The following is a 24,784-nucleotide window of genomic DNA, read 5'->3' as shown; positions in this document are numbered from 1 at the left end:
AATTTTCTTACGAATACAAAGTTAGGGTTTTCACAGATGGAAAAATAAATGAAGTCAAAGTTTGTCAAAAAGCGTTTGTATCATTGCATGGGATAACAAATCAGACAATTAACACCATTAAGAAATCTTTGAATACCACTGGGAAAGCTCCAGTAGACAATCGTGGTAAACACAAGAACAGAAAGCATGCTAAACCACAAGAAACAACAGATAAAGTCCATGAACATCTTTCATCTTTGAGAGGACGTAAATCTCATTATAGTTTGAAAAAATCCAGTAAAGTTTACCTTTCTGAAGAACTCAACATGAACAAACTGTATAAAATGTACTCTGAGTTATACCCAAATAATCCGGTATCTTACGAATTCTACAGAAATGTGTTTAACACAGAATATAATTTCGGCTTTGATGAGTTTAAAGCTAGAAAGGAACACCTCGAAATAGGGAATAAAGACCAGGAACGTGATGAACTCCGTAACTTGTCAACACAGCACCTGTTACATCTGAAGAAAGCAGAAGTATTTTACGCCCGTAAAAAGTGTGCAAAACAAAAAGCAAAAAGTGACCCAAGCTTCGAATATTTGTGTTGACTTTATGAAAAATCTACCCTGTCCCAATCTTTCAACAAATGATGTTTATTATCGTCGTCAGTTGAGCTTCTACCTTTTTAATGTGCATGTACTGTCCAATCATGAAGTTATATTCTATGCATATGACGAAACCATTGCCAAAAAAGGAGCAGATGATGTGTGTTCTATGTTGCATCATTTCATAACAACATTTTTGAAGCCAGAGGTGAAGCACTTGGAAATTTTTCTTGACTCCTGCCCAGGCCAAAACAAGAACTTCACAGTTTTTCGTTTTTTGCATTATGTATGTACTCAAATGGAGCGACTCCAAACTGTGAAATTAACATTTCCAACTCGTGGTCATTCCTACATGGAACCGGACAAGGATATGGGAATTATAAATGTGAAAAACTATTCTATTGAAATGCCAAAAGACTGGGTTGAACAAATAGCATCATCTAGATCTAATCCATCTTCCTTCAAGGTATTTTGCTGTGAACAGACATTGTTCAAGAAGTGGGGAGTGTTCCTTGATGGATTGGGATATAAAAAGAAGTCAGGATTTCCAACTCGTCCAATAACTGAGATCAAGTTTGCTTCCTGTCATCCTAAAACAATTAATCTACGAACCACCTACAATGGTGTTTGGAATTCGTTCATCATCAAAGATAATAGGGGTGAAAGGAGTCAAATTTCAACTGCATTTCCAGCAAATGCCTACTCTGATTTTTTGAATGTATCGAATGAAAAATACAATGATCTACAGGTTTTAAAAAGATTCTGTCGAGAAGAAACACAAACGTATTTAACAAATTTAAAACATTAGCTTTTAACAGTAATTTTGGCAACTTAAAAAACTATTCGTATTGCTTTCTGATTTAAAATATTAACTTACTTGACATTGTTATGATTTAGAAATAGAATTTCAGTATCTGCAATAAACAATATTTTTTCCATTTTTTGACATGCTTGACTGTTTTTTTTTTTTTTTTTAATAATAATGTAATTGACGATTCATTGCATATAGCTTTGAAAACTTGTGTCCTTTTATAATAATAGATACTTATTATAATAATTATTTGATTTTATAACGTCTTCTCATATGTAATTAATAAATTCCTGTGTACCTCTTCATGAACATAGTATGTTATTTCCATGTTTCAACTTACTTAGACTGTTTTTTCACTGGTTTTCGAGACATTATGTTTGATTTATATTTTTTTTTTTAAAAACATAGACAAATAAAGATTGAAACAGTTTTAGTTCGTATTTCAATTATTTATTGAGTACAGGAAAATTTTTATTGTTTGAAAAATACATATTTCAATTATAATATGCCGTTTTAAAGACTAATTTTCAATTTACTCGGAAGTAAGGAAAAGTGACTTAGAATGTTCTTTGCCTGTGGTCTTCATGTCATTCTTTCTGGTTTATCATCCAAACTAATATAATCTTCACTTATTATTATCATCAACAGTACCTCTACATTCACAATCATTCAAGAATCAAAACATACCCATTGAAATTTGTGTTGGGACCATTTGCCCAATGCAAGTTTCAACTAAATCTGAACAGAAATCAGTTTTAAAGTGAACTCTTTTAACATTATATTAAATAAATTAAAAAATGTAAATTTATTAAAATAATATATTATGATTTTTTATTAAAATAAATAAATTAATTAAACCTGTGCAAGCACATCATATTATTTTCCAGTTGAAAACTGAAGGTACTATATAGCTACTCTGTAATAATTTGTTTAAAAAATAGCTTGTTGGCCAACTAAATCACTCACATTCCAATGTAGAAATCTTTGCAAACAGTCCATATAATATCATGATGCAAAACGTATTATAGTGAGATTTACTTCACACTGTCAGCTATGGTTGAATGGGAAGTGTTGATGTAATTATTTTTAAAGGATGACGGTTTAAAGTGAATCACACTGTAGAAATGCACATACTGCACTGCATGCCTGTAATGACATGGTTTCAGAAGTCAGCGCGTTCATTGTTCGATTTTAGTCTTTGCCTGGACACTGCATGCCTGTAACGACATCATGGTTTGAGAATTCGGCGTTCATTGCTCGATTTTAGGCTTTGCCGGGACCGCGGCCGCAGTAGACGCGACGGCAGCAGTCGTCTCGCCCGTCTCCAGCTGCTTCAGCAGCCTGAACAGCGCGGCCGCTTCGCGTATTCTGCTAAACTCTATGCAGAACGATTGCACCTCGATGAATAGTTCCTGTTTCGACAGATAAATCAGAAATGTATCAGTGAAAATTTGCATCAATGAGTACAATCGTGATTACACAATCATTCATGTTCTGCAAAGAAGTTATAATGATTTGATGGATTAATATTTTGAATCAATCATTCCTGTTTATGCTTAGAAGTTACACCAATAGGTTGGATTAATATTTTGCATCAATCATTCCTGTTTATGTAAAGAAGTTACAATAATTGATTGGATTAATATTTTGAAGTAGGCTAGCCTAATCGGGCAAATTGATGAGTGCAATTGCGTTTTAATCATTTTTTTCTATTAATCTCGGAAAACTTCAAATATTGGTTGTATTAATTTTTGAAATAATTATTAAAATTTAAAGAATACAATCACAATAAACCGTACTTCTGGGAAGTATTGAATCAATTCGGAAAACTACAAATATCAGTTGTATTTATTTTTGAAATAATAATTTAAAACGAGTCTTAAAACGAACCATTAATTGGATACTACATTAACTAATGAACATTCTTGTTGAATATGAAATTCATATAAAAGTCAACCTTTCATCTTCCAAACCAATCATTGTTGATAAATATATTTTCATATCATCACTATCTTGACATGAGAGACACGTTTATTAAAACGTCAATAGATCAACTTCAGATCCTAGGCGAATTCTTCTTTGATATAAGTTGACTACTTATACTTGATAATAATGGTTGTCTCATATTGAGTTGAGTCTCATGTCTCATCTACCAATCAATTCAAATTCAATTATTGTTGTAAAATTACAAAATATGCATATCAAAACCTGATCTGCTAATCAGTTGCAGTGGAACTGAAAAGTTTCAGTTTAGAGGTATTTTCACTATAAAAATAACAAACCATGAAAGTAAACTATTTGTTTTCCAAAAAGTTCTAAAAGAAATACATGTTTAACAAAAACTACTGGTTGAAAGACCGTTGATGTTGATTTTCCAATAAAATGTGATACTTTTGTTAGCAAAGCATATTTGATCATCTAATCTCATTACCTAGCAAACGCTTATGTGAGCTCATCATTCAGGTAGAAAAACATTGAGAAAGATGAATTGAGTTACAGTTTGAAGCTAGTTCCTGAACAACCCTTGATATGGGCAACAATTGACGACACAGTAAGACAAATATTTTAAATCTTCCACCAAGTAGAGGAAGTAGAGTTGAAGGATATTTATAAGGATCATCATCGATTTGTAATTCAGAATAGCTTACCTGGACATTAATTATTTTATTCCTGATGAGTGATTGCAAGAAAACACAGACCAGTCGTACTAGCCGATTCTGCATGTAGCGATCTTCGATTGTTTCACAGGTTGAGATACAATTGGAAATATACAAGTGCACAAACTCAGTAGGCAAATCTACAGTCGTTGTTAACCTAAAAGAGAGAAATAAATTGTTAGAGTAAATGAATAGATAAATAATGAAACAATAATATGAAGTCATACTTCACATAACCATGGAAATAGAAGAAAAACCTTATGCATTTATTTATTCAATCATTTAACATAACATAACTTCCAGAAAAGTGACACAGGCTTAAGCCCAAAACGGTTCCAATTCTAATTTATACGACAGTCCAAATGTAGCTCGGTACTGTGTATTATGTAGCATTGGTAAATCATAGATCTCCATTTTGAATTGAGACAATTCAAACAAGCATCAAATTTTTGACCGAGCTACGTGAGGTCTAAGATTCAAGTCGACGGTATATATTTATATGTTGCGCATTTACAGCGAAACGCGGTAATAAATTTTCATGAAATTTGACAGGTATGTTCCTTTTTTAATTGCGCGTCGACGTATATAAAAGGTTTTTGGAAATTTTGCATTTCAAGGATAATATAAAAGAAAAAATCTGGTGTGGCGCACTCGCACAACTTTCCTTGCCGTTATGAAAATTTATCACCTGACGCTAGTGTACTCGCGCATCTCAAGTCTACTATTCAAATATATGAGACAGCTGGTGATAGGTCAATAACGCTGGAAACACACGAGGTCTGATACCTCCCTCGCGTTCGCTACCTTTCAGCCTGCCGCTCTGCTCTGCTCCCCACGCCACGCATCAACCAAATGAGTGGTTGACCCACCCGCCACCAGGGTGCGCCTCAGTCGCCGCCACCCGTTCCTGCGTTTCTATTGGCCGAGCACCGCCGGCCAATAGCAGCGCAGGTGAACTCGGGGACTGTGAATAAAAGGGGGCTACTCAGCTACCCTCGATAGCACTTGCTCACTAGCAGCCTTCCACTGAAGAGCCAGAAGAGACCACCAGCCGAGACCACTACCAGAGACCACTACCAGCCGAGACCACTACCGAGACCAGGAGCAGAGCAGCGAGCAGGCCAATGAGGGAACCACGGCGAGACTAACCGCAACCTGAGGTGTCTTCCTTGTCTACTACCCAGCCGATGCCTAGGAGGAACCGAGCCGGCCGCCGAATCCAGAAGAGGAGGGCCCTACGTCGGCTTCGCCAGGTGGAGGAGAGGCTGAGGCTGTACACCGCCGCGCCAGCTGCGCCCCAAGACTTAGCGCCCCAGCCTAACAACTGGCGCGCGGTTCTGGATGCGCGGGTTGGGTGCCGAACCGACATCGGAGTGTGTGCAGCGGAAGCCTACGACCCTGCCTGCCCGGGGTTTGACCGAAGGCCCCTTCTAAACGAGGAAGTGGTCGAGGAGGTCCTCCCGGCGGAGATTCGGCACGACCTCTGGCTAGTAGATCACCCGGTCAGCCCTCTCCGTAGCCCGGGTAAACCAGAGTGGAGACTGCGAACCATTGACTTGAGCCCCTGCCGGCCTGCTCTCGCACCAGACGGACCTGCCCGGGACCCTCGCGCGGCGTGGTATCGCGCCAGTCGACGACTACTAAACATCTAGCCTGCCTTGGTCCCTTTTAGGGCCACCAGCAACAATCTTGGTCCCTTTTCAGGGCCACCAGCAACAATCTTGGTCCCTTTTCAGGGCCACCAAAAGCCATTTTTTCAGACAGTGGTAACAAACCCCTCGCTCGACCCGACTGACTAGCCCAATTGATGAACGAGCCACACCTTCCGCCATATCAATTATTGGCGCCTGCCAACGTGGGGCCACTCACTGTATGGAGATACAGTAACCCGTTACCACTGTCAAAACTTTTTTTTCAAACAAAATGTCAACCTAAATTTTCAACTAAATGTATGTCTTAAATTTTTCATCTAAATGTATGTCTTGAATTTTTCACACAAAAAATTCAAACTTATTTTCTTTCAACAAAATGTGTCTCTGAATCTTTCAATTCAGAATACCTGTCTGGGAACAGGCAATTTCCCAGTGGCGCCCATAACACCTGAACATGGTAGCGACTAGAACCGGAGCCGGAGACAGTGGAGATACGACCACCGAAGATTCGATGCAGTCAACCAGCCAGCACACCGAGTCTACATTCGCCGGCTGGCCTGCACAGACCACCGGTCAAACCGACAGCAGCACGACGCAGCCGCCCGCTTCCACCAGCGAAACCGGGGCAACGCAGCCACCCGCCTTCACCAGCGAGCCCGCTCGACCAACCACCCTGCAACCCAGCGCGCTGACCGTCAACCTGCCTGCTCCACCGTCAACCTCTAGTCACGCCACTACCGCAACCAGCAACATGGCCAACTTACCGGCTCCAGCCGTCAGCTACACCGGCAACCTCAGCCAGCTGACCAGCATAGCGACCCTGCTAGCGTCGCTAAGTCTCCTTCCAATGTCACCGAAGACCCCTCGCTCTTCTCGGCTGACGGAGACTCTCCACGGTACCTAGCAGCCGCACCTCCACGGGCTATCAAGAATGACCCAGTACCAGTCGTCACCCGGGTCACCGTCTCACAACAGCAACCGCGTCCGGCACACCCTTGCGCGTCAACCACCCAGCCGTCACTCATGACCGTCTCACTCACAACGGATCGATCGCCTACCCGTCACGCCACCGTAGACCCTGCTAGCGTCGCTAAGTCTCCTTCCAATGTCACCGAAGACCCCTCGCTCTTCTCGGCTGACGGAGACTCTCCACGGTACCTAGCAGCCGCACCTCCACGGGCTATCAAGAATGACCCAGTACCAGTCGTCACCCGGGTCACCGTCTCACAACAGCAACCGCGTCCGGCACACCCTTGCGCGTCAACCACCCAGCCGTCACTCATGACCGTCTCACTCACAACGGATCGATCGCCTACCCGTCACGCCACCGTAGACCCTGCTAGCGTCGCTAAGTCTCCTTCCAATGTCACCGAAGACCCCTTGCTCTTCCCGGCTGACAGAGACTCTCCACAGCACCCAGCAGCCGCGCCTCTACTGGCCCGCGAGAGGACAGCATCACCAGCTGACGATGAGCGCGTCATCGACCACCAGCCTGGGGAGGAACATGCAACTGTGACCCACACGCACCCGCCACCTACCGGGATAGCTGTCATGGACGGAGTCACCAACACTGCCCCAGCCGCAGTCAGCCACCAGGTCACCAACACTGCCCCAGCCGCAGTCAGCCACCAGGTCACCAACACTGCCCCAGCCGCAGTCAGCCACCAGGTCACCAACACTGCCCCAGCCGCAGTCAGCCACCAGGTCACCAACACTGCCCCAGCCGCAGTCAGCCACCAGGTCACCAACACTGCCCCAGCCGCAGTCAGCCACCAGGTCACCAACACTGCCGCCCCAGTAGTCAACAACCACATCACCAGCCCTCCGCCCAGCCAAGCACCAGACCACTACCAGCCGAGACCACTACCGAGACCAGGAGCAGAGCAGCGAGCAGGCCAATGAGGGAACCACGGCGAGACTAACCGCAACCTGAGGTGTCTTCCTTGTCTACTACCCAGCCGATGCCTAGGAGGAACCGAGCCGGCCGCCGAATCCAGAAGAGGAGGGCCCTACGTCGGCTTCGCCAGGTGGAGGAGAGGCTGAGGCTGTACACCGCCGCGCCAGCTGCGCCCCAAGACTTAGCGCCCCAGCCTAACAACTGGCGCGCGGTTCTGGATGCGCGGGTTGGGTGCCGAACCGACATCGGAGTGTGTGCAGCGGAAGCCTACGACCCTGCCTGCCCGGGGTTTGACCGAAGGCCCCTTCTAAACGAGGAAGTGGTCGAGGAGGTCCTCCCGGCGGAGATTCGGCACGACCTCTGGCTAGTAGATCACCCGGTCAGCCCTCTCCGTAGCCCGGGTAAACCAGAGTGGAGACTGCGAACCATTGACTTGAGCCCCTGCCGGCCTGCTCTCGCACCAGACGGACCTGCCCGGGACCCTCGCGCGGCGTGGTATCGCGCCAGTCGACGACTACTAAACATCTAGCCTGCCTTGGTCCCTTTTAGGGCCACCAGCAACAATCTTGGTCCCTTTTCAGGGCCACCAGCAACAAACTTGGCCCTTTTCAGGGCCACCAAAAGCCATTTTTTCAGACAGTGGTAACAAACCCCTCGCTCGACCCGACTGACTAGCCCAATTGATGAACGAGCCACACCTTCCGCCATATCAATTATTGGCGCCTGCCAACGTGGGGCCACTCACTGTATGGAGATACAGTAACCCGTTACCACTGTCAAAACTTTTTTTTCAAACAAAATGTCAACCTAAATTTTCAACTAAATGTATGTCTTAAATTTTTCATCTAAATGTATGTCTTGAATTTTTCACACAAAAAATTCAAACTTATTTTCTTTCAACAAAATGTGTCTCTGAATCTTTCAATTCAGAATACCTGTCTGGGAACAGGCAATTTCCCAGTGGCGCCCATAACACCTGAACATGGTAGCGACTAGAACCGGAGCCGGAGACAGTGGAGATACGACCACCGAAGATTCGATGCAGTCAACCAGCCAGCACACCGAGTCTACATTCGCCGGCTGGCCTGCACAGACCACCGGTCAAACCGACAGCAGCACGACGCAGCCGCCCGCTTCCACCAGCGAAACCGGGGCAACGCAGCCACCCGCCTTCACCAGCGAGCCCGCTCGACCAACCACCCTGCAACCCAGCGCGCTGACCGTCAACCTGCCTGCTCCACCGTCAACCTCTAGTCACGCCACTACCGCAACCAGCAACATGGCCAACTTACCGGCTCCAGCCGTCAGCTACACCGGCAACCTCAGCCAGCTGACCAGCATAGCGACCCTGCTACCGTTCTTCCGCGGCAAGCTCCATGAAGACCCCATCACCTTCATGCGACAGTGCACCGAGCTGCTACAGGGTCACCACATTCCCAGCTATACCTGGGTCATGCTTCTAAAAGCGCAACTACAAGACGACGCCGCCGCCTGGTGGAGAGACTACGGAGAATTCGTCACCACCTGGGAACAGTTCCGTGACCGACTTCAGGCCCGTTTCTCGGGAGCCCATAAAATCGCAGCCGCTCACACGGAATTTTATGGCACCACCCACAAACCGAACCAGCCAGTGGAGCGATTCATCCGTCAGAAGCTCCAACTACAGCAGCGCTTAGGAACCAACCTGGCTGAAGACGAGGTGATCGCCCTGCTCATCGGTCAGCTGAGTTCCGAGCTTCGCACCCTAGTTCGAGCTGCTCGTCCCACGAACTATGAAGAGCTGATCATGATCGCCAACGACCTGGAAACCGACCTCAACAGTCGACCAAAATATAAGCCGCCTCAACCTACGGCACCCGCAGGGCCACCCCATCGAGAGCCGCCGCCGAGGTTCAACTACAACCAGCTTCCTCAGTGTCATTACTGCCCGGCCAAGCATTTTCATCGCGACTGCCCAGAACTCGCGAAGAAACGGCAGGGAAACGGCGATACTGGAGAGACTCGGACTCCACCCCTCCAGCACGGAAAGTAGGAGTCCACTACACTAACGATGAGGTGCAAGACCCGCAGCGCCAGCCTCGCAGGTCACCACCCCAACTACAAGCGATAACCGTCACCGAACCGGCCAGCCAGTCATTCCTTGGTCACGCCACCGTGGATCCTGCCAGCGTCACCAAGCCTCCTTCCAACGTCACCGAAGACCCCTCGCTCTTCTCGGCTGACGGAGACTCTCCACGGTACCTAGCAGCCGCACCTCCACGGGCTATCAAGAATGACCCAGTACCAGTCGTCACCCGGGTCACCGTCTCACAACAGCAACCGCGTCCGGCACACCCTTGCGCGTCAACCACCCAGCCGTCACTCATGACCGTCTCACTCACAACGGATCGATCGCCTACCCGTCACGCCACCGTAGACCCTGCTAGCGTCGCTAAGTCTCCTTCCAATGTCACCGAAGACCCCTTGCTCTTCCCGGCTGACAGAGACTCTCCACAGCACCCAGCAGCCGCGCCTCTACTGGCCCGCGAGAGGACAGCATCACCAGCCGACGATGAGCGCGTCATCGACCACCAGCCTGGGGAGGAACATGCAACTGTGACCCACACGCACCCGCCACCTACCGGGATCGCTGTCATGGACGGAGTCACCAACACTGCCCTCGCCGCAGTCGACGACCAGGTCACCAACGCTGACCCAGCCGCATTCAGCCACCAGGTCACCAACACTGCCCCAGCCGCAGTCAGCCACCAGGTCACCAACACTGCCCCAGCCGCAGTCAGCCACCAGGTCACCAACACTGCCCTGGCCGCAGTCACCGACAAGGTCACCAACACTGCCGCCCCAGTAGTCAACAACCACATCACCAGCCCTCCGCCCAGCCAAGCACCGAACCTAGCCGTGATCCAGATAGACGGACAGACTCTACCCCGGATCCCTGTCATCCTCGCGGGTAAACAACTACACGCTCTACTCGATTCAGCCGCAACGCACAACTTCGTGAGAGCTGCCCACCTCGACCACGGTACACGGATCCAACCGCTGAAGCTACCTGTACTGCTGGCCAACCGTCCCACTAGCTGCGAAACGGCCATACAAGGACATCTGGAACTCCAGATCCAACAGCACATTCAAAATATTCCCTTCCTAGGTCTACCTGACCTACGCGAAGACATCATCTTGGGACGACCATGGTTTCGGGAGAATAAGGCAGTGCTTGACTTTGAGCAAGACAGGCTAATCTACGGCAAGACGCAGCGAGATACGATCTTCTGGATAGCGCAACCACCAGTCTCAGTAGAGATGGACACTCACCTGGTTGACAAGTTACTAGAAGACACGCCCAGCGACCAGCACCGACGGTTAACAGTATTACTGCAACAACACGCAAAATTGTTCATGGAGCAGATGCCACCCTCCATCACCACGGCCGCCACCATGACAATTCAACTCAACAGCTCAGAAATACGCAGCCAGCGGCCTTACCGATACTCACGGGAGAAACTGCAAATTATCGAGTCCGAAGTTGCCGCCCTCAAGGAACGCAACCTGGTAGAAGCCAGTGATTCGCCTTACAACTCTCCAATCGTCGTTGTCCCCAAGAAGGACGGCACATCACGGTTCTGCATCGATTACCGATGGCTGAATTCCATCACCGTTCCAGCCACGGCACCGCAGATGACCCTACAGGACGTCATTCGAAGCCTGGGAACTTCAAAAATATTCAGCTCACTCGACCTACGGATGGGATACTGGCAGGTACCACTCGCACCCCAGTCTCGACCTTACACGGCCTTCACCACTCCCTACGGCGAAAAGCTACAATTTAAGGTCATGCCTTTCGGCCTACGAAATGCACCCAGCTGCTTCCAATCCATGATGAACAAGGTACTGAGTGGATACGTCGACAAGTTCTGCTACGCTTATCTCGACGACATCATTGTGTACTCGGATACCTGGGAAGAACACTTACTCCACTTAGCCAAAGTGTTTGAACGGTTAAATCTATACAATCTCTCTGTCTCAGCAGCAAAATGCCAGATCGGCCGCAAGCAACTTGAATACCTCGGTCACATAATCACCTCCGAGGGCAACCAAGCAAAACCGCAGGCTATCCTAGCTGTGACTTCTGCCCAACCACCCACCACCAGAAAGAAACTGCGAGAATTTCTCGGAGTAGTCGGCTGGCTACGAGAATTTTTACCCAACGCCGCTGACGTTTGTGCGCCTCTGTCTGAGCTACTTAGCACGAAGACGCGATGGAAATGGTCACCAACAGAAGAGACAGCTTTCCGCCGCCTACAAGCATTGACCGCCAACATCCAACCACTCTGTCGACCAGATTTCTCCAAGACCTTCATCCTACAGACAGACGCCAGCAAGGTCGGTATAGGGGCTGTCCTATACCAAGAAATCAACAATGACCGTAAGGTGATCGCATACGCCAGTGCCAAGCTGAACCACACGGAACAACAGTATCACAGTAACGAACAAGAGTGCCTTGCGGTTGTCTGGGCAATAAAGCGATATCGCCCTTACCTGGAAGGCAGGCCATTCATACTCCGTACCGACAATAAGGTGATTACCTGGTTACAAACTGCAAAGGACAGCCGCGCCAAACTCACTCGATGGGCCCTGCTCCTACAAGAATTTGACTTCACCCTAGAACACTGCCCGGGTAAAGAGAATCAGTTCGCCGACGCACTGTCACGGCAACCCGACAACGAAAAAGTTGAGGAGACCAGTCAACAACTAGAACGAACCATGCCTCCCGACATCCTGCCAGTCACCAGTGAACCCGCTACGCTAGCAAGCATCGCAACCGAAACTGAACTGTTAGAAGAGATTCGGAAAGCACAGGCCACAGACGACCAGATCAACGCGCAGGTGCAACGATGGATGGAGATCGAACCCCGACCGTTGGAGGATCAACCGGGAACTGATCAAGTATTCCTCACCAGTTACCGCCTACACAACCGACTCTGGGAGAAGAAGACACGCGACGGTTGGCGAATAGTCATACCGCCCAACTTTCGCACCCGGCTACTGTTCCGCTATCACGACGATGATCTAATGGGACATCCAGGCTACGCCGAAACCTACCGAAACATCGCTACATACTACACTTGGCCCCGTATGAAGGCGCAGATAACCGCGTACGTACAAAATTGCCTGCTGTGTAGCTGCTCAAAAGCGTACAACCGGAATCACGAACCTACGCAACGACCGCGACGGTCTACTAGACCATGGGAAACCGTATGTCTCGATCTGATGGGCCCCTACCCACTCTCCAAGCGAAGAAATCGATTCATATTGGTCATCACTGATTCTTTCTCCAGGTGGATAGAAGCCTACCCGCTGCCTCACGGCGACGCCAACACGATTGGCCGCACGATGGATACGCACCTGTTTCCCAGATGGGGATACCCAAAAATCCTACTCTCCGACAATGGCACTCAGTTTACGGGGAAACTATGGAACGAACTCTGCCTCAAATGGGGAGTCTTACACTACACCACGCCAATTTATCACCCCCGAGCCAACCCTACCGAGAGAAGGAACCAGGAACTCAAGAAGGGACTACGGATCCGCCTACAAGAACAACACCAAGAATGGGAGAACCAACTACCATCCGTGCTATTCACCCTGCGAAATCGACAGAACACGGCAACAAGATACAGCCCCAGTCAAATCCTGTTTGGCCAAACCCTTCCACGGCCAGGGGAATGGAGCCACTGGCCCGAAAATCAACTCGAACCGCACAAAGACCATATTAACCAGCGTCTACACACGCTAACCGCAATCCAACGCGAAGCCGTGTTGAACCAAGAAAATTATCTCAATAGGAAGGGAGACCCGATAGCCGAGACACAGCCTCGTTACCAGATCGGCGACCAGGTGCTCACACGGAATCATCAACTCTCAAACAAGGCTCAGAAATTCCACGCGGGCCTAGCACCCAGATGGAAGGGACCATATACGGTCGCCCACAACCAAGGAGCTGTCTACTGGATCACCCGTGACAACGAGACCATCAAGGTGTACGAGACTCAACTACGCCCGGCTCCAACCACCGACCAGCAACATCTCTTGGAATAACAACCCACCTGTTGGGGGAGACCCTTCTGGTCTTATTTCTGTAATTATTGACCACAACCCACCTGTTGGGGGAGACCCTTCTGGTCTCACTTCTGTAAAATTATCGCCCAATGGCACTTTTGTATATTTTGTAAACATTGTATCTTGTTTTTTGCAATCAATAAATTCTCGCCGTGGCTACCTCAAACGGGGGGGGGGGAATTGATACCTCCCTCGCGTTCGCTACCTTTCAGCCTGCCGCTCTGCTCTGCTCCCCACGCCACGCATCAACCAAATGAGTGGTTGACCCACCCGCCACCAGGGTGCGCCTCAGTCGCCGCCACCCGTTCCTGCGTTTCTATTGGCCGAGCACCGCCGGCCAATAGCAGCGCAGGTGAACTCGGGGACTGTGAATAAAAGGGGGCTACTCAGCTACCCTCGATAGCACTTGCTCACTAGCAGCCTTCCACTGAAGAGCCAGAAGAGACCACCAGCCGAGACCACTACCAGAGACCACTACCAGCCGAGACCACTACCGAGACCAGGAGCAGAGCAGCGAGCAGGCCAATGAGGGAACCACGGCGAGACTAACCGCAACCTGAGGTGTCTTCCTTGTCTACTACCCAGCCGATGCCTAGGAGGAACCGAGCCGGCCGCCGAATCCAGAAGAGGAGGGCCCTACGTCGGCTTCGCCAGGTGGAGGAGAGGCTGAGGCTGTACACCGCCGCGCCAGCTGCGCCCCAAGACTTAGCGCCCCAGCCTAACAACTGGCGCGCGGTTCTGGATGCGCGGGTTGGGTGCCGAACCGACATCGGAGTGTGTGCAGCGGAAGCCTACGACCCTGCCTGCCCGGGGTTTGACCGAAGGCCCCTTCTAAACGAGGAAGTGGTCGAGGAGGTCCTCCCGGCGGAGATTCGGCACGACCTCTGGCTAGTAGATCACCCGGTCAGCCCTCTCCGTAGCCCGGGTAAACCAGAGTGGAGACTGCGAACCATTGACTTGAGCCCCTGCCGGCCTGCTCTCGCACCAGACGGACCTGCCCGGGACCCTCGCGCGGCGTGGTATCGCGCCAGTCGACGACTACTAAACATCTAGCCTGCCTTGGTCCCTTTTAGGGCCACCAGCAACAATCTTGGTCCCTTTTCAGGGCCACCAGCAACAAACTTGGCCCTTTTTCAGGGCCACCAAAAGCCATTTTTTCAGACAGTGGTAACAAACCCCTCGCTCGACCCGACTGACTAGCCCAATTGATGAACGAGCTACACCTTCCGTCATATCATTTTAAACGAGAATATAAAAACTGTTTTTAATATTTATTTTACATTAAATAAAAACTTGTATTCATCTACCGTCTACCGACAAGACAGAGGATCGCAAACGTGTTTGCTATCTGTCCTTACTGCCATTAAAGCGTGGACCTCAATAATTCAAAATTAGGCAGAACGGCATTACTTCCACAGAACTGATTGAAAAACTGTATTACTCAGAACCATATCAATAATAAGCTATCTATTGTAAGTAATAAATTAATCAATCATTTACAACAGACTAATAGACTGCCAAAAATGCACTGAGAAATTGCAATCACAGATCAGAAACAGACTGAAGACAGCGATCAGAAAGTATGAAAAATATGTGGCTGATGTGGCGAAGAGCCAGTCAGTCTTAAAATTAGGGAGATTATTATAATTATTATTTATTAAAATGAAAACCCAATAGAAATGCTATCAAGTGCAATGTAGACTACTATATTTACTACAGGCCTAAAGACTTCAAGTAACATGTGTAACATTAACAACTGTGAAGTTTGATCTGTCAGATTGTTCATGTACTCATTCATTACATTTTTGTATGATTTATTATAAACTTCCTATTAATTTAAACTAGAATTGAACTGTTCATCAACCAAAGTGTTTGGTTGCGGTAAAATTACATTGAAAAAATTTTCAGTATGTTTACATGTGTATATCTTCTAAATGGTTTGAGATATCGATGTACGGTTTTCACCATATATATTTTCTCTTGAAATTCTGTATCAAAATCATGTATCATTTTTCATTCGAAAAATGAAGTTGAATTCAAAATAGAAAAATAGTTTTTTTTTTTAAATAATTCAAATAGGGCCCCCAATCAAACCTATTGAAAAATGATCCTTGTAACAGAAATAATAAGCTGTTGCCATGGTATTGATTGTTGACCTTGTTGGGCGTCAAGCCGATGTGATAGACGAGCTTGGGGTCGTTTTCGAGTTCGGCGAGCAGATGCTGCTGCTGTTGCAGTGTGAGTGTGCCCTTGAACGCGCGCACCATCAGCTTCTTGGCCTCGATGCCTGCGCAGTTCGACACGCACATGTTGTTGTCGTAGGCGATCTTGTGCTCGCTCGGCACCGTCATGTTCAGCCACACCAGCTGCAACAAACATTTGTTTGCTTAAGCCTAGTTTATACGATGCGAATTGACGAGAAAATTGTCCGAGGACAATTATTGTCTGTCATCACGTAGTTGCCAATTGTCCAAGGCCAGTCCAGCTGTGCGAGAAGATGTTTCTACGGGGCTAACTATTGCCACGACAGTCGAAAACATGGCCGAATGCTCGTCGTCTGTTGTGCCCCGTGAGGACAAAACGAATGTTAAACCAACTATGCAAGGAATTTTTTCATGTTTGGTCATTTCAATATTAAACGTACCGCAAAACGATTTTATTTTAATTTTCACTTCAGCTGCACCGAAGCCATGAACGTTCATGGCTTCGGCAATTGCCGAATAATTTTAATATTTTCTTATCCTTATACAATTCGTTTCTCTGATCCCATATACATCTTTGATCTTTTTAAAGCTCAAGAAATTTAATATTCATATAGTCCCCCCATTTAGGTGCCATTTTCGTTGGAACTTTAGATGGTTCCTACGTTGTAACGTCTAACCTAACCTAGAAAACGTCACACAATGAATTGCTTTGACTGAACTGACCAAAAACCATACAGCGCACTAGCCTACACCGTTCATACGGCGCCAAATCGCGCGACAATTGAGATTCCGAGTGGTGGGGGGGGGCTCGCTGGGCCCCTATTTAATCTTCAATTGTCATTAAAATTAGAAATATAAACTGATATAATTTGTAATCAACCACCTAGCACCAAAACTCCACAATCTACTTCCTGCACAAATCAAGTCAATATAAAACCCAAGAAGATTCAAAACTGCTGCTAAGAACTGGATTATTTCACCTGGAAGACATCATATAGAGAACATAATCTCAAACAATATGTGAGCTCACTTACTCAACGTATTTGCAGTTTGCACCCCCACCCAGAATCTATTACTACTACCAACACCTACTCTAGTACATGGGTTTCCCATAGATGAGTAAGTTAATTTCCAATAGAATTAAATTCCATATCTTTTCATAAGCCTATTGTATTGTAGATATTTTGTACTTTTTATGTTTTAATTGCTTGATTGTATTTTTTTAAGTAAATAAATTTATATATTATTATTAATCTTATTAAAAAATGAGTAAGTAAAAATTTGTTTTTCCTTGTTTCGAAATGTAAACCATTCCTAAAACGTAATCATCAGCCCTTAATCAATTCTTAGACCAAAAATTTGGTCTATAATTGCGTTCATTTCATGTAATTAAATGATTATTTTACATGAAAGGTAAAGCAAAGATATAGTGATGTATGAAAAGTCATCTCAATGAAAAAAAAAATCAATAGGAACAGTTGTGGGCTAAGGTTTTGTCTGTTTTTTGAAAGTGTTAAATTGTACTACCTAAATAATGCTAAATAAATGTTACGGAATAGTTTGAAAGTGGATTACGTTGATTTATTTATGAGCGTCAATAAAAATTACCACTGTGGTCGATTTGGATTATTGTATAGATTTTGCCAATATTAAAAACACAGGTTTAAGTATTTATTATTGTACCTGAAATTAATTGTTGTGTAAAGACTATAAGTACATCATGTATAATATTTTGGTACATAATAATGTATTGAATTGAGCATGTTGATGATTAAAAATGTTTTCATAGTGAACTCAAAATTATAACGCTCTTGGATAAGTTTTCTTGTTTGGAATATTACAACTCAATTATTAACAACACCTTCATTTACGTTGTCTTTGTTTACAAAAGCCAGCTTTAACTATAACAATATTTGTCTGATTTTCAATTTAGGAGTGAGAAGTAGGTGATTAGATCAAGTATGGGACATAAACTCAACACCCGGTGCACATATATCTAATTTAATTGTGATCATATGACGTCATCTATCAAAACCAAGCAAAGCGGACGACAATGAAGTCATTCGTTGGTCAGCGATTAATAGCAGTTGAATATAACAGTCGTGCAACCAGGCCTTAAACTATTTTCATGAACTAAAAATTCATATTTCGCCGTAACAACAATAGACATTCAATTCAATACATTAATTGAATGAAATAAACAGATAAAATGAACATAAGTTGAGCCCGTTACCTCATCTTCACAGCAATGCAAGGGAGGGGCTAGCCGCAACATCTCGGGATGATAGGCTTGGTTGACTACTGCATTTTGACCAGTCAATAAAGCTTCGGCCGTTTTCTTGATTACACTGGGATCGATAGTGCTGAAAATAGAAATGAAATGAGTGAAACAAATGTTATAGATTAAAAAACATTTACTGTTCTAGATTGAAGAACTTATTGAAGAAATGGGCGATTAGCTTACTTTAATTGAATATTCCATGAATAGAGATTATAGTAAAGTGTATTGTATCTATATTCTTTATGCATTCTTCAGATTAGATAAGTTACCATTAATAAAATTAGTTACTAAGATTAGATAAGAGTGTTACATTGAAACGGTGTGATTGCTTGAGGCCAGTCACACTAACTGAATGATTTTGACATTCAAATATATTGGTAAAAAAACAATACAATGGATAGATACAATCTATTATATGCAATTCAATTGATTCATACTAAAATACATGAGAAAAGTTCTTTCGAAATCCTTCATCATGAGATTATGAATGAGTAGGTACTGTGATATTTCAGACCTGGATTTGTATATATTCGTGGTTCTCAATATTTTTTCTTAATCTATTACAAATTTAAACCTTCTTGTTCTGTTTAATTTTTTCTGCCGAAAATTCCACAAATATGTTAATACTCCCATAAGAACCAATAGTATTATTTTACAGCCCGACTAGGCTGAATTCATTAGTGTCCACACCATGCCGGACACAACACACAATTGGACGAAAAAATGCACGGCACAAATACATAATGTCCGGAGCGTCTGGTTTAGCATTGTCTCCCCTACTCCAATGCTAAAGCCTTCGCACTCGGTCGGAGGGTCATTGTGTCCGCTTGTGTGCGGCTCGGTGTGACATCACCCTTGGAAAATCAGAAAGCACCAATTTAGTTTTCCATTTAAATAAGAAATCATTAGCTACTATTGTATAGATGCTAGAAAGTGAGACACTGTTTACTTATGCTGGCACTAAAGATGTTCAACAACAGTGATATTCACTATTATTTGTGATGATTCTTCACTATTCACTACAGTAGTGATATTCGCTACTTTGAAGCTGGATTCCCACATACCAGTGGCCGTGAACGTATCCGGTACAGTGAAAATATTATTCCCATACGTTCTAAGGGGATGATTATTCATATTCATTCAGTCGTGCTGAGTGGAAATAATCTAATAAAAACTTATGGAAATTGTATTTTCTATAACTAGTATTCTATATTAAACTGAATTAACATGAATTTAATTACTTGGATCTCATATCGGGATCAGGGAGGAGGGTTGGAATAGCCGAGGTGCTGCTCTTGGGCAGATCTGAGATTCGCTCCGAAAAAGCTAGTTGGATGCTTGAAATATCGATTGGTCCGCCCACGTCACTACTCAGAACTTGCTTGGCTGTTTTCTTCAAAAGCTGAAAAATTGAAAAATTTAAGATTCATATTCAACAAGACAAGCAAATTGTATATATACATTTGTTAATCACCCATTATGGACCACAAGGGTCTGTATTTGGGGGCACTAGATTTACAAAGCAACAGCGCTAGGTTGCGACGTCATCAGCAGTCGATAAAATTATCCAATCAGAAATCTGATAAGAAATCAGCTTAATTGGAACTCTACATTTGCAGCTTTCTGGTTGGATAATTTCATCGACTACTGATGAAGTCACAACCTAGCGCTATGGCTTTGTAAATTTATGTGGTAGTGATTTGAGTCGACAAATCAGTAATCGATCAGGGGCATTTCAACTAATAAACTAATAGATCAGTAATATGGTATACTTATAATAATATGAGATACAATATACAAATGATATAGATCATACTATATATTACAAAAGGTCATTTATATGTACAATTTCATATACCGAAAATAATACAAAGTTAAAAATTAAGCAATCAAGCTATGAAAACTATAATAATAGCTATCTATATAACTGATGAAAATAATATGACTTGAGCATGTTGGAGTAAACATATAGCCTAATATATTTTTTGCGATGAGACATCCAAGAAAGCAATTAATAGGATTCACAGTTACACATGGATTGAGATGTAAGTAACGAAAGCGCTACCATGAATTCAATCATTCAATAAATGTTAGTATTCACAAAAACGTACAATATTTGAATGTCTCAGTAGCAACAGAAAACAACAAAAGCCTATTTCTAGGTGAATCTCATTGACAGAATTTGTCTGTGGATTTAGAAATCTTTTGAATCATCTAACACTAAAAAAATAAGATGAGATAGCCTAGCTCAAATAACTAATTTTGACTCACATCTCGAGATCCAGTTAGTAGCAGTTGAGCAATGTAATGTTTCTCAGCTTGAGAAAGCCTTGGCAAGATTCTTGCATGATCTTTCCTCTGATTTTTCAATGCTCCATCCTGGTGGTGCTGAAAAGATTACAATAATTCGAGTTTTAATAAGAGTTAAATTTGTTCCACTATTACCAGTTAAACAAATATGGTTTTTTTAGTTACGTAAGATAGTAGCATCTATTTATCGTTGATATTGCGGAGCTTCTGAAATTTTATTGATTGTTCTGGTGGCCTTCTTATAGATTTATAGATGAACTTTGACAGTAGAATTGAATATCTGGGGAAATCAATAGATGTGCTACTCTAATCAATAATTCTTTTGACGTGAGATGAATCAAAAAGTTACAAGATTGTTGTTTGAAGGTGAATTAACCAGATCAGCAAACAAATAAAATTAAAAATAATATTTATAGCATAGTTTTTGATATTACGATATTATATAGGTGCGACTTTCGCTCTGCTCCGCAACCGAACGTCACTCCAGCAGAGCGATTGATGATCGACCGGGGAGCAAGAGTGGTTCGACCGGGGAACGCGAGAAGATCTAACATCTTCCGTAACGTTCATGATGGGTGAGGGGGCGGAGCGACTGTGGTTCGATGGAGGAACGAGGGCGGTACGAGGGCGGAGCGTGCTCGGTGCGGGTTGGAGGAGCGTATATGTGTACGCAGCTTATTATAGCTTGTAGTGGGCTACATTTCAACAGTTGAAGTGAAAAACGTTTGTAGCACTTATCCTCTATTCCTTTTTGCACAATATAACAGTATTTTTCTGTATTTAGGCTTCGATTCATAATTTTTTTAAAAATACGTATTCGAGATGGTTCTACTCAAATTTCACTCTGTATCTTCTTAAAAAATAGAGAAATTGTCAACAACAATGCATAGTCTGTAATATTATCACCATAAACTGTAATGAAAATTATTAAAAAATATTCTTACCAGCAGTTGAATGAAAACTGAGCAAAAAGGATTAGTTGCAATGGGATCTCCACGATACAACTCATACAGCAGTACGATTGCTACTAGCCTTTGAGAAGCCTTCGGTAGTAGATCGGTTTGTTGCAGCAGGAGCGTTAGTGCACATCCAACTGGGGAAAATCAAATTTTTATCAAAGCATGAAAAAATAATAGTTAAAAAATGCAGATGAGTGGAAAAGTTTACTAAGGCCTGGTTACACAAAAGCCGAATAAATTTTAACCGCGATTAATTTCACGAGAACCAATCAGAGAAGGCCTTTTTGATAAGACGGCTTCTCTCGATTGGTTCTCGTGGAATTGATCACGATTTAAATTTAACCGGCTTTTGTGCAACCGGCACTAAGCCTATCTAATTAATTGACATTAAAATCATTAACTTATAAATTTGTTCCGACATTTTTTCTTTAACTTGGCTGGGATCTGTTTGTAGATTATTCAAAGATTCCAGTTGTTCTATACGGTAGTTTCATTGTTGAATACAAATAAAAAAAACAAGTTTAGTTTTACCTAGATAATGAATGTATCCAGTGTTGAGAATGTTGCTATGCCTTTATACCTTCTTCTTCATCCATTACCCATACTTGTGGGATCGATGGCGTCATTTCACAATAAAAGTCAAAAACAACAAAACACTAATTTATCAATATGCCATGGACGCACGACAATGTTAAACGCCCTCTACATTCAGAACATTCAGATACAGTTCCATACAAGGTGAGCTTAGCTTGCTAGGCTCATATCTGTGAGTGAACGCAATTTACAGTCATCTACAGAAGACATTACAATTCCAATATTAAATTTCTCGATCAAGGACCAGGCTAACCCTGGGTAGATCGCGTCAGTCAAATACATTTTTAACGTGAAAATAAACTGGTCAAACAGATCACACTTTACTTGGCATCACAATGGCAGTGTATCAGATAACAACTACCCTATTTACATTGAAAACGTCATTGATATTATACAAGCTTGTCTCAATCAGCCACTTGGGCAAGGAAGACCTGAAGTCATTTATTGGACGCGCCCTCACTGACTCTGAGAAGTTGTTAAGCATCCTCAGCGCCAGCACTGGGAAACTGTCCCTCACCTTCAATAACGACAGCTTGGCACATCCATATTTGTCATTCTCCGTGTGTTGTAGGAGTGCACTTGCTCTCTTTGCTCATTGTAATGCTGCTCCTCACATATAGTAGTGACGCCAGGGTGTAGTGTACACAAACTGTGTGGATCCTGAGGAGGACCGGCTGGCAATGTGTACCATACTTACTATATGTGATGATTCGAAGAGCGTTTTTTTGGAGCCCCAGATCCAAAATCCTCCCAGATTAGGATACCACTACCTGAAAAGATTTATGACTCTCGACAGCTCCTTGCACACTTCAAGAATATGATTCTGCCAAGTCAGCTTTTAATCCACACTGTAGGTCTTGAAGGAGGGTGACAGATGCCTGGTTAAGATCTGTGCTGCCAAGATTACACATCACTTTCTGGGAAATTCTTTCGTCGAGAAGCAGCTTATTCGCGGAGAACTAGTCCCTGGCCTCAGCAAAGAGTTGCTGCACTCCCACAATTCCGCTGTTTTGGGTCCACCACCCCTATCGATGATTGTAATATCATCAGCAAAGAGAAGTCTTCTAGTATCACATCATTAATCATAATCAGGAACAGTGAAGACCTAAGCACCGATCCCTGAGGCACATGTTTTTCCTTTGAAGTAGCACCCAATAGTGAAATGACCTGCTTACTATCGACCAAGTAATCCGACACCATGCTCCGCCCCGGAAAACATATCTTGAGAGCTTTTCCACTAGGATCCAAAGATACACAACGATACACAATCGAACGAATTAATCAGATTATACAGCTTTCCTCAAAAGCCTTACAGATTCTGTCTCCCAGAGAGATTGTAGCTTATGAGGTTGACCTCCCCCTTCTGAATCCATGCTGCATGCCTCCCAACAGACCATTCTTCTCCAGGTAGTCACTCATCTGTAGCATCATGACAGTCTTAATAATTTCTCGGATGGACCTCAGAATCACCCTTTTGGAAAATGGGTAATGTCTTCGAGATTTTGAGAAAGTCTGGGAAAATATCCTCTCATAGACAGGAGTTGATCAATGACAACATTGGTCGGCTATCGTACTCATGATGCTCTTCAGCACATACGAAGAGATACCATAGACATCCTGGCTGTAGGTGACATTAAACCTTCTGAATATACAAACCATATACCTACATACGAAAATAAATAGGCAAATTCTTTTGTATTATTATAAATGACAAAAAATAACTATATATAACTATTCATTACCTTTGTAGCTGTCCTGCTTCCCAAATATTTGGTAGAGATGTTGTACGAAGTATTCAAAAGTCTGATTTTCAGTGTTATCATCCTCTAATAAACTGAAACGTGAAAAATTGGATGATCAAAATAATATAATAGGCTGGATTTGATCAAGGAAATCAAATCAGAAAAGATTGAAACAAAAAAGTATATAAATTAAGGATAGTGAATACAAATAAGATGAAATAGCCTATGTACAGGTGTAATAGGCCTATAATAACATGCATTACATCCATGTACATTATTTAGGTCCGCTTTTCAATTCTTCAACATTTTAAAAATCAATATGAACATTAAAATTTGAACTAATAATTAATTAACTTACTATTATAATAGCTATAGGCAATTTAATTTAGTTAAGCTGGGTTTACCCCAAATTTATGAACAAAATGTTAATAACTTAGTCCTTATAGATTCTATTAGATTGAACGGAACTTGACAAACACAAATGTTCATCATGTGTATGATAAGTTATATTCAATGTAATAGAATATATATAAGGATTGAGTTATTAACATTTTGTTAATAATTTTGGTGTAAATGCAGCTTTAGGTACGCATTAAGATTTCAATTACGACTTACGATTACGAGTAAAAAGAATTGAGAATCTTAATCGCTTACAGGAGGCTATATTTATCTATTGTTTCATAAATTAATTTAGGCAATCCAAACAATTTATGTAATTCAATAACAACACAAAAATAACTCCTAACCTATCAAAAGTAAGTTACCTCAAAAGTGATGTCAATGCTTTCACAGAAAGTGCCATTCTATTTATTTCAGTTTCAAGTTATAAGATGATTGGATAACAAATAAATTCATATAGAAAATATGAAATTACAGAAACTAATAATAGTATTTAAATGTTATCAATACAGTCAGTCATAACCAAGCTGAAACAACTGTTTACGTGTTTACAATCTTTACATGACACTATTGA

The 24,784-nt window shown here is 43.5% G+C and overlaps 2 protein-coding genes across 2 annotated transcripts; both read right to left on the bottom strand.

The window, feature by feature from the left end:
* Positions 1-1,982: 1,982 nt before the first annotated feature.
* On the bottom strand, positions 1,983-4,351 carry LOC120348810 (CCR4-NOT transcription complex subunit 11-like). The gene is made up of 2 exons (XM_039420915.1): positions 4,047-4,351; positions 1,983-2,810 (listed from the first exon to the last, which is right to left on the bottom strand). The coding sequence occupies exons 1-2, from the start codon at positions 4,278-4,280 to the stop codon at positions 2,649-2,651; spliced, it is 396 nt and encodes a 131-aa protein (XP_039276849.1). The 5' UTR covers positions 4,281-4,351; the 3' UTR covers positions 1,983-2,648.
* A 10,876-nt stretch (positions 4,352-15,227) lies between these two features.
* On the bottom strand, positions 15,228-24,754 carry LOC111044495 (CCR4-NOT transcription complex subunit 11). Its single transcript, XM_039420038.1, has 8 exons — positions 24,576-24,754; positions 23,812-23,903; positions 21,461-21,609; positions 20,478-20,594; positions 19,448-19,608; positions 18,159-18,288; positions 15,772-16,087; positions 15,228-15,235 (listed from the first exon to the last, which is right to left on the bottom strand). Exons 1-8 carry the CDS (start codon positions 24,611-24,613, stop codon positions 15,228-15,230), a joined length of 1,011 nt encoding a protein of 336 aa, XP_039275972.1. The 5' UTR covers positions 24,614-24,754.
* Between the last annotated feature and the right edge of the window lie 30 nt (positions 24,755-24,784).

Source organism: Nilaparvata lugens, chromosome 2 (genome assembly GCF_014356525.2).
Source record: "Nilaparvata lugens isolate BPH chromosome 2, ASM1435652v1, whole genome shotgun sequence".
NCBI lineage: Eukaryota > Metazoa > Arthropoda > Insecta > Hemiptera > Delphacidae > Nilaparvata > Nilaparvata lugens.
Note: the sequence above shows the minus strand (reverse complement) of the source record. Positions and strands in the feature narration are given on the sequence as shown.

Coding starts and splice junctions, on each gene's coding strand:
- LOC120348810 (XM_039420915.1), bottom strand. CDS start 4,280: ATGACTTCATATTATTGTTTCATTATTTATCTATTCATTTACTCTAAC. Junction 2,811..4,046: donor ATAAAATAATTAATGTCCAG/GTAAGCTATTCT, acceptor CTGTCGAAACAG/GAACTATTCATCGAGGTGCA.
- LOC111044495 (XM_039420038.1), bottom strand. CDS start 24,613: ATGGCACTTTCTGTGAAAGCATTGACATCACTTTTGAG. Junction 21,610..23,811: donor GAAGCAGGACAGCTACAAAG/GTAATGAATAGT, acceptor GATTTTCCCCAG/TTGGATGTGCACTAACGCTC. Junction 20,595..21,460: donor CAGTTTTCATTCAACTGCTG/GTAAGAATATTT, acceptor TAATCTTTTCAG/CACCACCAGGATGGAGCATT.